At 48.4% G+C, this 15,401-nt stretch overlaps 1 protein-coding gene across 1 annotated transcript in view; it reads right to left on the bottom strand.

Moving 5' to 3' along the window:
* PEPD (peptidase D) overlaps positions 1-15,401 on the bottom strand; it is a 270,142-nt gene that overhangs the window by 44,567 nt on the left and 210,174 nt on the right. The window contains exon 13 of the mRNA XM_086950268.1: positions 1,640-1,824. Coding sequence (XP_086806394.1) covers positions 1,640-1,824 — 185 coding nt within the window. The remainder of the gene's footprint in view (positions 1-1,639; positions 1,825-15,401) is intronic.

Raw genomic sequence — 15,401 nt, 5'->3', positions numbered from 1 at the left:
AGGCTGACCCCGGTGGCCACTGCCTCTCTTGACACACGGACAAGATTTCCGACGTTGCCTGCAATTGTTTTTATGCACACTTGCATACATGCACACACTCATGTACCCATCCTTTTCTAATATTTTCTAATTGAGCATTTCTGATGTGTAACCTCAGAGGCCTCTGGTGGGTTAAAGTACTTTATAAGAAGCATTTGATTAGGATGATGATACAAACACTTTCTGCAAGGTACGAAATCTAACATACGGCATGTTTGAATTACATTATTCAAAGTCTTAATATATTTCTGCTGCTTGTCTTCTCAGTCTTGGTTTTATCAAGTTCAAGTTTATCCATTTGCCATATTTTTTCTAATGCCTGGTTTTCTACATTGGGGCCAAGCGCTGTACCAGTCACAGTGAGGAGATATGAATGTATTGGAGAAATGTATAGCAGTAAATAATTTTAAATAAGTAGCATTGTGTCGATCTCCCTAGAAGTTTATATTGCAGGCCTACATGTGGGATGGATTCTAGGTAGGTATCAAATTATATTAAGTGCCTTACAAGGCCTCAATGAAAGCACGATCACACAGCACTTAGAACCAGCTCGGAATGTGGTCCCACTTGGTTGTGTGATAATCTCCTAAAATACGTTGTAAATGTTTCCCTGTAGGATGATACATCATAAAGAAATTACTTCCCATCTCCCCTTACAAAAATAAAGAGCTCCCCATGTGCACATATCGAGTACCATCGCCTTGCTATGGTGTGTTCAACTGTCCTATGCTTGGAAGAGCAGAAGTCAGCTGAGACGACCTCGAACATCCATAAGTTCCACTGGGTTGCTGGCTTTTGGAGAGTTATGGTAGAGGAGGTGGGCCAGGAGGAATCCCCGACAGAAGGACGCCTGGGAAGAAGGGCTGGCAACTACAGCAGCTATTTTAGAAAGGAGAGCATTTACATTTTATATGCATTGTTGTATCATACAGAGTCACCAACAATACAACTTGACACTGCCACAGAACTGCCTCTACTCCTCTAAAGCAGAGAGGAGGTGGAGCTTGCACTGGTGCTTGGACCGGCAGCAAGGAGAAGGCCATAGAATTCGGGGTGGGGCGCTTTCTCGTGCTGTTACCAGCGGCCCACAGGGAGTGGGCTGGACTCTTACAGGTGAAGGAAGTGTGCTCCCATGGCAGTAGATGGTCTGCCACACATTCCCAAGCACCAGCTGCGATGGACTACTGACCTCGAGGGACATGTAACCTGAAAGTGACAGGGTCAAGGGTGGCTTGGATGCAAGAGGGGAATATGTTGCGCAAACCATTTTTTCCTAGTTTTTTGCATCTAGAAGGGTAATTACTGGAAGATTACTTTTAGAATTAATACATCTGTGAAATGCCGTGTGTTGATAGCAAAATGAGATGGTCACTCCATGCATCCACCAACTAAAGGGGGCTCTGCCAAACAAAATAATGGCTGAAAAGTGGGGACCCGAAACCCTTCTCTGTAGGTTTCATACTGTTGTGTATTGTGTGACTACATTCTATGGTGAGGTTTTGGTGACAACTGGTCTTCCCAGACAGGTAAAGCTGTGTGTAGTCAGACCTACAAAAGAGCGATTTCCCAACCTAATTGAACATTGTATTGGAATACTAACCTCTGGGTAGCCTCCAACATCATGCACGTCAATGCCAAGAAAATGTCCCAGACCATGTGGCATAAATATTGCACCCAGATGAACTTTCACCATATCATCCACGTTGCCTTTCAAAATGCCAATTTTGGTCAGTTCTTCCAGATGAACTCTGTCTGCTAGACGATGCATATCTGGCCAGGCAACACCTTAGAGAGGAGAACAAAGGAAGCTATTACAATATGCACTTTCATAGACCACATTCTAAAAAGCGCCTCAAGACACTCACAGGTTAAGCAGCCGCGCTCTACAAATCCTGATTGATTGAAAAAGCAATACACAATAGATAATGCCAATGCAGAGGGCAGATATTTTAGGTCTAGGAGTCTGTTGATTCTCAACCAAGAAACTCTAGGGCCCTATTCCTGTCTGTCCCATTCCCCACCCATGGATCTACGTCCTCTGATTCTCTTAGGGAATGCCCATATTTAATGACTGGCTAACAAAGAAAAAACATGCTTCCCATAAAAGTTGAATAAAGAGTCAAGTACAACCCAGGGACTATTTAAAAATGTTAAATTCAGGAAAAAACATCAAACTACTATATAGGAGGTCAAAAGATACAAATGCATGGTGTATAAAGCTGTAAAGATATCAGCAAAAGGTAACTATTAGTAAACAATGGTGATAAATGCCTGCAAAATTAAGTTTACTTTGCAACATGCTCCTAACGGCTACAGAATATCACTGAACTATAAATATTCAATCTTCATGCACAAGTAACTATCAGTTTGGAACGTGGTATAACTTGGTGTAGGCTTACATATATTAAGACTAGCATCACTATAGCGAGGGTGAGCAACCTCTCATTGCAAAAAATGTCACCAGTGGACTCCATAGGTCTCGGTTTAGAATTCACAGGCATTAAATTCCAGCAACACCCCAACTGTTCATGACAGTATGCTGCATCTCACAGCCAGTGGTTCTGGTGGGGCGTCGGACGCCTACCCCAGGACACAGCAACCCTACATTTAGCCAATAATATCAGATTAGCTGCGGGTCTGCAGATGGATGGTGGAACATCTTTAAAACAGTCGAGTAAAGTGATCATCAGTGTCCATCCGATCACTAACTTGGTAATCGTCTCAATAGTGGTAACAACCACCTCCCAGGAGACAGAGACCGCAGGACTAAGCTAAGTGCCTGAAGGTAGTGGTAGGGGCGCAACAGCACAGACAACGCACACTCTACCAGAACCATCCTACACATCTGAACTGGTGTACAATAAACTTTGTGCAGATATTTGAAATGTATTTAATGAAGCCTATAGTTAGAAGAGAGGACAGTGGTCTGGACGCAGCAGTATCGCCACTGCCACTCGCTGGGTATCTAGCTCAGAAGACCACGCAGCGTAGGCTGCAGGGACACAAATCAGGGCCTTCTCCTGAATTATTGTGTTAAGCGAGTGATAAGTTTATGAGGAGAGGGGTTTGTGAGTATAATTTCTATGGCTTGAAATGTTGGTGGAGCTGTAGAAGTTCTGTGCATATCATGAGCGGCAGCGCATAGCTGATGGTAAGTAAGCACATCCAAAAGAGTGTAGGACAGGTTGCCCAGGACATGTTGAGGGGAATGAAAGTGGTCTAACAGGTTGAGATCCCCGAACGTGTAAAGTCTCAGCGGTTTCAAATGACCACGGGCCACCAGGTCAGCCAACCCAGGAAGGGATGGATGTCCAGCAAGAGGCACAGTCGGGGCATACATGTGTTCCAAGTGCACCCGCTGCCTCAGTTTGTCCCATGCCCAGATAGTACAGGCTGCTGAGTTTACCTCAGTTTAGGGCCGCATCGGAGGGGAGGTATAAAGCAGCACTGAGAGGACAGGTTGCACCATTATCATGTTTGAGAGCTGCGCAGCGCAGGATTCAGCCAGTAGTGAGCAAACGGTGCCTGAGCGCATTAGAAATATAGGTCCATGTCCGGTGCACATAGGCTACCCTGCTCCAAAGGGAGAGTGAGGATTTCTCACTTGACCCGGGGGTGTCTAACCACCCATGCCAGTGTAAGTAGGTCGGAGTGGAGATGGCGGTGAAAGGAGACTGAGAGGGAGCAGGAGGTTTATGAATATGAAGAGGAACATGGGGAGTAACACCATTTTGGCAAGTGCAATCCTTCCCACCAAAGACAACGGCAATCGGCTCCATGACTGCACACAATCCTCCAGCCACTCCAGAAGCCTGCCATAGATAGCACTCCAAAGTTCACTCAGATCGCAGCTAATCCAGGCTCCTAAATATTGAATTGGTGCCTCATCCAGTGCAGGGCTAATTTTATGTCTAAAGCTTGCATAGTTGAGGTACGCAGGAATATCACAGATTTTGGACCAGTTAATAGCGATTCCTGCATAGCCTCAAAACTGATCATTTCCCCAACCACAGGAGCAAGGTTGGTTGCTGGGTTACAGATATATAGGTTGACATTGTCTGCAAACATGGACACTAGGAATTTTCGGGGAGTAAATACCAGTCTCCGGTGGGAGAGGTGCTGCTGTAACTGTGGTTTTTGCTGTAATCTGGCCGCCAGAGGTTCCACTGCAATGGCAAATAGAATGGGAGTCGACCTTTGTGCCGCTCGAGGAGGAGCCCAGCTGCTTGTGACTCTGGAGGTGGACTGAGGAGGACTGAGCCCAAGCCTTGCCGCACCCGCTGCGCGGGTGCCGCTTCGTGCCTCTAGGGAAGTGCTGTCTTCGGTGGGGCTGCTGTTGGGCTGCGGGGTGAGAAGGGCACTGAGCGGGCTGCATTGAACGCCGCAGGGACTCAAACTTCAGGAGTCCCTGCGTGACCTGTAACACCTGGTCCGCGTTCGCCGCTCAGCCCCGCCCATTGGACACCGTGTGCTCTCCTTAACTGATCACGACCCCCGCGGCGTGGGAGCGCGCGGGAGTGCGCTGGGCAAAGGGCGGGCAGTCTGTGGCCGTCCGGGGCTGGGCTGGGCCACCCCCCTAAGGTTTGGTCTCCACTGGGTTCTGGAACTCTTACCACTATTGTTTGTCTGTTACTTGTATGACCAGTAGTTGGCCAGTTTCATCTACTAGTGGGATTCCCTATGCCAATGACAACACGTTCCGGTAAAAGCATGAGGGGTGGGGGGCTGGGTAAGTGGCACCATGGACCAGTTTATTACTTGTGCATTTTCGGTCCTTGAGAAAGAGATTGCCATTACTGAACGTCGTCTTTTTCGCGCACCTCTTGCCCACAAACGTTCATCCCTAGGGCACCTGGCATTAGTTTCCTCCCCAGTACATATCGCCGTGCCTTTAGATACTGACACTCCTGGTTCTGACCGCCCAAGAGTAAATGCCATAAGGGCTAGCATAGATAGGCTCTCTATTATAGAGCCGTGCGGGCGCACAGCCTCCTTGCCTGAATCGTTGCCTGCTGAGCCCCCAGTGTCTTCTGTTCCCTTGTGTATCCCTGTTCCCCATGAGGGTTCCCTTCCCCACTCGGTGGTAGCAGCCGTTAAAGTAGCTGGAGTAGCGCCCTCTAAAAGGAAACGTACTACAAGTCCTCGCAAGGGTAGCCAACTTAAACCCCTAAGAAGTCGAGAAGAAACTGCATCAGGGGGTATGCGAAATCTAAGGGGCTGGGGATGGGGGCGCGAAAGATTCCGTCAGGCCTCCAAGGGTTTTCGGGAGGGCAGTCGTTTTGTAACTCATGTGAGCAGACGAATGTTAATCTTCAATCTACTCCTACTGCAGGTACCTTACTTGAGGTTCCCTCCATTGCCAAGATTGAGCAATTAATGAAATCCCGGATTCTCCCGGTTCTTGAGAGAGTAAAGGGGTTTTTGGAGCGGCTGGACAGATTTGAGCAGGCCACTCTTGACAACTTTTTCTCCCTCAAGTCCTTAATTAAATTCGGGAGGATGGGTTTGCGGGGAATTCTTTTCATCAGGCAACACCTATAGATGTTAATGCTCCTATTATCACATCAGGGGAGGCGCCCGGGGCCACAGAGGTGAATGCATCTACCTCGTCCACAGTGGGTTCACATGGGGATCACGTGAGTGCAGGGTTTGTTTGCGGGGGGCGTCTACTCTCCTTGATTTTAGAAGAGGTCTCAAAACCTGGCTGTTTTCCCAATAGGTCTGCCTGTAGTTCCGTTTTTTTTCTGTTTATTTTTTAACCTCTTTTAGCTGTGTTGTGTTATTCTGAAATCTGTTCTCCTTACTTAAAGCGCCGGGACACTCTTTTTGAGTAACCGTTGCGCTATACAAAAGAATAAATAACATAACATAACATAACATAACGTGGGTGCTTCTGCTCAACCTAAAGTCCCAACGAGCTGTAATACCACCTCAAATTTGGCTAAAGGGTCTACAGGTCCCGGCAATAGCCGTCCTGCCCAAAGCAAGAGTTCTAACAACAGTAAGGGAGGTAATGGGGCTAAGACTGGTAATTCAATTACACCTTCTAAATCGCAGATAGTGGAAGAGACGAGAACAACTATCATTCCCCATGTTAATTTACCCACCGACTGCCAGCCTTTTGTAGATGTACTTACTGGGGTCCCCATGCTTAAATTGGGTAAACACGAATCGTACAATGAACTTAAAAACAAAACTATGTTTTGGCTTAGGGAAAACAGACCTCTGCCCAGTTCATTTGATGGCCGGGTTCTCCATGTGAGACGGGTTAGCTGGGTTGGCACTAGGCCTAAGGATCTAAGGGGAGATTGTATTCTGGTCAACTTTAAAGACGCCAGGGTAGCTAGGTTTATTTGTAATCAATATTTCAGCGAAGGGAGCTCAGGTATTAGCGTTCGCGACCTTAGCTACTTCAATCCCCATTCAGTAAATTCATGGCTTGCCAGCCCTCCAACTTGGGGGGGGAAGGGACAACGGGCATTTCCATCATGACTTCCCTCCCCGTAGATCGTCTAGAAAAGAATACAGGCCTAAGCCCCTACTGGCCGGGGTGGGGCTGTTGACTTGACGTTTACCAACCTGCCAAGACGCTACCTGTTGTAGCCGTTACATCTGGGAGTTGTAATATGATCATGCCTGGGGATGCACTTGGGTCCTTCCACCCTCCTGAACTCTCTACCCCTCCTTCCCCTGGTGCTCCGCACGGGGTTACACTTGGTTGCTCTCTTCCTGTTAATCATTGCGCACTGGTGGTGTCGGAGGGCCTACTAATGGATCCCCGTTCTGGGCATAGTATGCCTACACTGCGACCCCATGGAGGGCGCGTTATAACCAATAGCGACTTGATTGTTCGTTGGAATATAGCAGGCATCTCCACCAGACCGGAACATCTTTATTGAGTCTTTTGGGATATGTGTTTTCCAAGAGACCTGGTGTCTGGAGCCTTGCCATAAAGTTGGTTATACTACTTACTTTGTTCCAGCTATTGCCTCCTCCACAGGGACAGGTCGCCCTTCTGGCGGCCTGCTCATCTGGGTTAGTATTTCTTTGGGCTTTCAGATTAGGCATAGAGAATCCAAGTCTCCTGACTTGCTAAGACTATCAGTTAGAGGGCCACTTAGAGGGCGGACTCTGGAGATTTTTAACATGTATGTTAGAGGCACTAAGGGGGCTCGCCATCCCCAACCCTATCGGGGCTCGAAGATGAACTCAGTCAGTGCAGTTCTGATATGTATGTCATGCTCGCCGGGGACTTTAATTGCACCTTTGAGCCCCTCGCGGCTGATGACATTCTGGGTATCTCAGATGAGGACGCCAGGAGGGGTATTCCCCCCCTTATCAATAGCGCCTATTAAGAGGTGGTCCCAACGGGCTATGCAGCTTAATGCCCTAACATTGGAGTTTGGTTTGAGGGCGGTGAATGGAACAACATCTTCGGACCCTTGTGGAGCCCATACGTACAACAGGGTAGACCATTCTTCTAGAATAGACTACATCTTGTTGGACTTTAAGCTCTGGGCCAACTTGCGGGATGTGGCAGTCCTTCCAACTATGGACAGTGACCACAACCCAATCTCTCTCTGTCCCTGACCCCTATGTGGTCGGTGTGCAAAGGCCCTCAGGAAACGTCTGTGCTGCGGACAACTGGCGAAGTTTGTCCCTCGAACTGCGGGAGGCGCCTGAAATGGCACAAGGTTGTCCCGGATGAAGGGAAGGTTCTGGAAATAGGATCGGTCATGACTAAGGCTTTGAGCAGGCTGGAAACCACCAGCTTTGATTATCCTGAGGTATCTTCTCTTTTCTGTGACACTATTCAAGCCCTGGGTGAGTTATTTCTAATACATAGCCGGGGCGCTCCCGTTAGTGAGCGTCGGCGACCCAAGGGCGATCAGGGGTGGTATTCCAAGAATTGTCGGAGGGCGAAAAGGGACCAAATTGAAGCAGTCAAAAGCAAGGGATGTGAGCTGATTCGTGCTGCCAGGAAGGAGTACAGGCACGCCATTAGCGAAGCCAAGAAAGAGTGGGACAATCAGTTTTGGTGCGATCTGAAAGAGGCTAGTGTTGGGAGGGATTCTAGGGGCTTTTGGGACTTAGTTAGGACCAGGAATAGGCCGGTCGATTCCCTGATAACATGCAATATATCTGAGGTGATATGGTTCAATCACTTCTCCCTCCTTTATACTTCCACCCAGGAAGATAGGTTGGGGCCGTTTGATTTTCCATCTTTGGGCTCCCCTGGGTTGAGTGAGGACCTATCCTTTATAGCTAAGGAAGTGGAGAATGTGATCAAATCCCTTGTCCCCAACAAAGCAGCAGGCCCTGATGGGTTACCGGGGGACTTGCTCTGCCTCAATTTGACTGAATGGGGGAAACTTATTTCTTCGTTGCTTAACGCAACCTACTATGGTGCCGCTCTCCCAGACTCCTGGATGGGAGCTGAGGTCGTTCCGATCTTCAAAAAGGGGGGTCGGGACGACCCAGCAAATTATCGTCCCATTAGCTTAATTGATTCCTCGCAGAAGGTGGCAGGAAAGGTGGTCCTTGGAAGAGTGCTCCGGTGGGCAGATTATAATAAAATACTTTCTGATTTTCAAGCAGGATTTAGGTCAGGCACCGGGACTATTGAGCAGACTTTTAGACTACTGCTCCTATAATGGAAGGTGGTTGTTCTAGGCAAAGGCAGTCTGTATCTTGCCTTTATTGATTTACGGACTGCTTTTGACCTAGTGCCCCGTGGCTGCCTGTGGAAGGTACTGTCTGATCTGGGAATGCCCGCATATTTATTTTCCTTATTGATGAAGCTCCACTCAGAGAACTTCGCTCAGGGGAGGTGGGGTAAGCAGGGACAAAAGACTGCTAGAATACCAGTGAACAGGGGCGTCCGCCAGGGGTGTGTCCTTGCCCCCACTCTGTTCTCATTGTTTGTGAACAGAGTGGTGGAGCATCTTCTGAAAAATCCTTCTGATTCACCATCCCTGGCGGGCAGGAGAATACCCACCTTATTATTAGCTGACGATACCCTTTTGATCTCAAAATCCCCAGTGGGCCAACAGAGCCTCCTTGACAGTTTCCAATCTTTTTGCGAGAACAGGGGGTTAAAAATTAATACAGAAAAGACCCAATATTTGTTTTTGAACCCCCCGAAAAAGCTTGGACGGGCGCCTGGATTAAATCTGGTGCCCTTGAAAAGGGTTAAGGAGTTTGACTATTTAGGCATTCGTCTTACCGATACCATGCGGTGGAATTCCCAACTTCAAAAGATGTTATTGAGTCACAACAGGGTGGTGGGGGCTCTCCTTAAAGAACAGAGGTCATCCACCTTTAAACCCATTGCCCCTGTGTTGGATAATTATATGGCGAGAGGCGTTAGTGCGGCTCTCTATGGATCAGAGCTTTGGGGATCCCTGAATGTTGATCAGTTATCCTGTTCAGAGAATAAATTCCTGAAGGACCTGATGGTTCTCCCACAGAGCACACCCACACTACCCCTGCTTTTCCTGCTTTTAGATATGGGTGCCGCCTAATTAAAGATCAGGCAAAGTTGCGCCCCCTTCTACTCTGGACCCGCTTATGGAGAGTCCCCGAACTTGCCAGTTATGCGGAAGGGCTGAAGGAGGTTCTATCGATGTTTGGTTGGTCAAAAATAAGGTGGCTGAGGGACTTTAAATCCCTGCTTGGGGAGTTGGGACTCGGGGAGGCATGGCAGACTAGAACTGCCCCCCCCAAGTCTGTCCTGAAGAAAGTCTATTGGAACTGGGTAGCGGGTAGGAGAAACACTGACCCCAACCAATGCAGATCCACCAGCAAATGTATTATGGTAAAGGATGCGGCCCTCCGAGAATCCTATCTCGACATAATTTTAAAACCTAGAGATAGGGCCTTGTATTTTAAATTTAGAATAGGAGTACTTCCAGTGGGCGAATTGACTGCTCGCTGGAAAATCCCGGTCCAAACCACATCTTTTTGCTCTTTTTGTGCACTTAGGATTGAGTCGGTGCCCCACCTTCTATTTGAATGTCCTGCTTATAAAGCTCTGCGATCTAGGTGGCTAAAACCCTTGTGTAAGGAGCTGGGTACCAGAAATTATATTGTGGCTTTGCGAATTTTGAAGTCCGACACCCGGCCCTTGTTTGTATGTGGCATGGCAAAGTTTTTAGGCTGGGCATGGTTGATCAGGTCAAAAAGGCTTAACGAAATTGTTTAATTTTGGTCATTATGTTAGATCGTCTTAGATAATTTATTGATGCCATATGTATTCCATAAATTCATGATTGTACTTATATGTTTTGGCTTTCTTTTATCCTTTATATCTTGATGTATGTACTGCTTCTAAAGATTTTATCGAAATAAAGCCTATTTGACTGACTGACTGAATGGGAGTCAGGGTGCATCCCTGCCAGGTGCCCCTCAACACAGTAAAGGAAGGAGTGTATTTAGTAGTTTGATCAGGCATAGAAAGTTAGTGCTGAAACCTATGAGAGCTAGTGAATCAAAAAGTTAGGGCCATTCTAAAGAATCGGACGCCTTAGTTGGGTCAGGCAACACTGACACTGCGTCTATCTGGGAGTTGATGATATGGAGAAGAGAAAAGAGTGCTCAGGTTGTGGACAGATCATCAGTTGGGAACAAAATCGAATTGATCCGGGTGAATGGTGTGCAGCAAGAGAGGTTGGAGGCGGTCAAGATCAAGTGCAACTTTATCAAATTTTAGACACGTTTCTTTAAAACATACATTTTAAAACAGAATAATTTTTAATTTAAACATTCACTGCCTCTCTCCTCCCCCCTCTCCCTACTTGTGGACCAGGCTAGTACCCAAGTACCCCAACATTTAATGTATAAAATCTTCACTCCCCTAACACCCCAGCTCTAAGATAGGCCTACAACCCTAATTAGGGCCGGCCGCGTACTGTAGGAGGGTCTCAAAGAGTATGGAGAAGCAGTAGCAAAGTAGCTTGAACACAGCATGTCGCCTACAACCCTTGTTGGGCCGGCCGCGTGACACCTTATATATAGCAATGTTGGTCTATTGTGGGAAGTCGCAGGACCCTTTAAAAACAACAACACTGAGAACGCAGGCAAGAGGCCCATATAAAGTGAGCAGTGATGAGTGGACAGAAAGGTATCGGAAAGAGAAGAGGTAGTAGGAAAGAAAGATAGATAGCAGCAAAAAAGGCTGTGCGGGCGGACAGGGTAAAGGGTTCAGCGCGCATGTTATTGAAAGTCCTACTACTTGTCAGAGGAGGTTACGCACAGAGTTGATCAAACTGCGGGAGTAGTCTGTTGGGGTCAGGCGAGAGTATAGCATCTTTAAAGAGTCGTAGAGCTCTAAGCTTGGAGGGCAAGTAGCGTGCATGTTCTATTTTACAAAGGTAATTGACTAAGGGTCGCCAGACAGCGGTGAATCGAATATCATGTGATTGCAGTCGCGCTGTAAATAGTTCCATGGATATTACATGCCATAAGCGCACAAACTAAGTGGCAATTGGGGGGTCTCCGCTTTCTTCCAATATAATGCTATAAGTTGTTTAGCAGCCCCAAGCATGTGAAGTGCTATAAACCAAATGCTGCAGGTAAGTGCCTTTAGGTTGTCAGGCTTGAGGCCTAAAAGGATCGAGGTCATGGATTCAGGCAGGGGGAAGCCCAATACCTCGTTAATATGACTAATGTCTTCCTTCCAGAGCAGGGTCAGGAGTGAGCAAGCCCACCAAATGTGAATGAAGTCTCCAGATACAGTCGAGCAGCTCCAGCACAAAGGGGATGTGGCGGGGAACATTTTGTGCAGTCGAGCGGGCATGTAATAACATTGTGTCATAATTTTGTATGCATTTTCCCTCTGCGAGATACTACAATAGACCTTAGGAATGTCACGCCATAGGCAATTCCATTGTGCGGGTGTGATTGCCGTAGAGGACATCAATTGCCATTGGCGTTGATATGGATGGGTAGCCAGTACCAGGGGATGCTGCAGGATCTGGTATGTCCAAGAGACAAGGCCCTTCGATTCGTCAAAGGAACGGACCAGCCGCTCAAAGGGGGTGAATGGTCGGACGGCCGCTTGTTGCATCTCCGGTGAGGACACCCAGCTGTGCGTATTGTAGTCCCGCTCCCAGTGGAAGATGAAATTCCTCTCTGCACTGGGCAAATGTCTTAAGCGTTCCTCCTTCGTACAGATCGCAGATCACTATGCATCCCCCCTGCAACCATTTGGCAAATGTTTGTGGGTGAAGGGTAAAAGGGAATAGTGGGTTACCTGCAATGGGAGTATGGGGGGAGGGAAAGGTTGTGAGTCTCTTACGCATGGCCATCTTGTCCCGTACATCTAGGACTGTTTTTGTGGGCATAGCAATATAGGCGCTCTGGGAGCGTGCAGTACGGTGGAGCCACGTAAGATCCCAAATGGCACGCCCAGTTACCATCCTGTCCATATGGAACCAGATCTTTTCACTTTCAGTGGTTGTCCACTCCGAGACAAAGCGAAGATGAGAGGCCCAATAGTATTCCAGGAAGTTGGGGCATGCTAACCCTCCTCTGTCTCGTGGGAGCAAGAGGATCTTGTGGGAGAATCATGGTCTACGCCTGCCCCATATGAAAGTGGTGAGGTCTCGCTGAAGACCCTGTATGTGGTGCTGCAGGATAGGGGTGGGAAGGCATTGGAATAAATACTGGATTTTAGGGAGTATTGACATTTTAATGGCGTTAAGTCTGCCCAGCCAGGACAAATTTAGAGATTTCCACTCTCTTAAGTCCTCCAAAACAGTTCTCCTGCATTCCTGCCACTTTACTTGGGTCCACGTGTCAAGGGAGGGAGTCAGTTGAAGCCCTAAATACCGGATGTGATCGGTGGCCCATTGATAGGGAGCGATCTTTTTCAAGACTGGTATATCCTCCTCAGGGATTGTAAGATTCAGAGCCCAGGATTTGCCATGATTAATTTTAAGGCCTGAGGCCGACTCAAAGGACTGTAGGAGAAGCGCCGGGAGGGATATATGTGGATGCGATAATGTGAGGATAAGATAGTCTGCAAAGAGCGCTACCTTGTTCTGCCGACCTCCAGGGAGAGGCCATGTATGTCTGCAGTCTGCCTGATCATCTCCGCTACAGGCTCTACCACAAGGGCAAACAGCAGAGGAGACAGGGGGCAATCCTGCTGTGTACCCCTATGAATGGAAAAGGGATCTGTAAGCTGCCCATTGACCCATACCCTAGCTTGTGGGGAAAGGTAGGGGGCCATGATCATAGAAATCATGTTCCGGCACAGTCTAACTTTCTGCAACACCGCCTGTAGGAAGGTCCAGTCCACCCGGTCGAATGCTTTCTCCGCGTCAAGCGACAGAAGGCAGGTCGGTATGTTTCAGTGCTGTGCTTTCTCCACCAGGCGTGCGATTCTACGCACATTATCCACCCCTTGTTGGTTGCAGATGACGCCAACTTGGTCTGTCTCGACAAGGCCAAGCATGTGGGGATCTAGGAGTTTAGCAAGTATTTTAGTGTAGATTTTAAGGTCCGTGTTCAACAAAGTTATGAGGCAATAGGATGCACATAACGTGGGGTCTTTTTCCAGTTTTGGGATAAGGGCTACTTCTGCCATACCCATGGAGGGCGTCGGCCTATCCGTGTCCGAGAAAGAATTATATAGTCGCAAGAGGTGGGGCTGGAGTTGCACCAGAAACATGTGGTAAAAGGCCAGTGGTAGGCCATCCGGCCACGGTCTCTTCCCAAGAGGAAGGTCTTTTAACGCTGCCGTCAGCTCCTCCGCAATGAAAGGACCTCCTAGTTGTTTGGCCTGGTGGGGATGTATTGGGGTCCAGGAACACTGGTTCAGAACGTCATTGATGAGGTCCTGGGATGGAGCTTCTGCAGTGTAGAGGGCAGCATAATAGGCTCTAAAGGCCTTGCATTTTGCCCGTTCCGTGGTGACCCTTTCTCCATCCGGCAGTTGGATGTTAGCTACATTGGCCTTCACTGCACGCGCTCTCAGGTGTTTCGCCAGTAATTTGCCCACTTTGTCTCCCCCTTCGAAGTATCGCTGTTTTAAGGCTAGCAGGGATCTCTCAGCTTTATTGGTACGCAGGGAGCGGAGTTGCCGCCGACATGCAAGCGAGGGGGGTTCCTGGTCTGGTCTCTCTAATTTTTTAATGTCCTTGGAGAGTTTATCCTCCAGGAGTCGGGAATCGATAGGGATGTGATGTGGCTGCAGATTGTAGCCTTGAAGGCATCCCACACCACAGGGAAGGGTGTTTTGGGTACATCATTACTCGCGAAGTAAGAGTCAATGGCAGTCCGTACGCTTTCCATGTTGGCTGGGTCCCACAGGACGTTCGGCGGCAGGCGCCACCGCGAGGGACGGGTGGGGCATGCGGCTGGGTCCTGCAGGAGAAGCTCAACATGGGCATGGTCGGAAAGTGATATGGCAGACATAGAAGTCAACAGCATGTCCCTTAACAGGGACAGGCTGGAGAGTGGTACTGTCATGAATTCATCAAGCCAAGGTCCGCTATCTGTCTCCGGAGAGATGAAGACATGGCCCGTCCCATTCGAAGAAGCGTCACTGCGGTCTACCCTAGGGTCCGACAATAGGTTAAAATCACCCCCATGATCAATGAGGGGTCGCCCTGCAGCACGTGCTCCTGCAATAGCATCCGGAGGTAGGAGTCCTGCATCTAGTTAGGCGCGTAGGCATTACACAGCGTGAATAGGCGTTTCCCAATCCCTACCCTCGCTCAAATGAAACGTCCATCTGAGCTGCGAAAGACTTTAGGTTCCCCCTGCCTGATGCCATTTCTGCACAGAATTGCCACTCCAGCCGTTTTGGTGGTTGACGTGGCCCAAAATTGGATAGGATATTTAGGATGTGCCATGCCGGAATGTTTATTTTTAAAAGATGGGTTTCTTGGAGAAAGATAATGTCTGGGTTGTGTTAGAGAAGGCAACCCCATGTCTGCCACAGCTTGTTGGGAGAATTAAGTCTGTTAACATTAAGGGATATAACCTTTAAAGGGCAGGGGGAGCCATAAGTGTGCCTGATCCCAAATTAGTCCATCATGCCACCATAGAAAGATAGGTCGGGGGAAAGGGGTGCAAGAGCGTGCCTGTCCTGTCAAGAGGGGTGCGCCACAGCATTGGGGTCTCCAGTCTGCCACACCTAGTAGACAATAAAAAGTAGGGAAGAGTCAGGTAAGTAGTAAAATATAGGAGTGAAAAGTAAATAACCAACACTGGCCAACCGGGCCACATTGTTCTGTTCCAGTCGCGGGTCAGCCTGCACCACAAGGTTTGGGTGATCCCAGAGATGTCACTCTCTCAAGAACAGATGGGGGTAGGTCATCTGCCGCTCTTGGGTTCGTTCAGGTGAGGTGTCC

This window comes from Lissotriton vulgaris, unplaced genomic scaffold (genome assembly GCF_964263255.1).
Source record: "Lissotriton vulgaris unplaced genomic scaffold, aLisVul1.2 SCAFFOLD_2274, whole genome shotgun sequence".
Classification (NCBI taxonomy): Eukaryota; Metazoa; Chordata; class Amphibia; order Caudata; family Salamandridae; genus Lissotriton; species Lissotriton vulgaris.
Note: the sequence above shows the minus strand (reverse complement) of the source record. Positions and strands in the feature narration are given on the sequence as shown.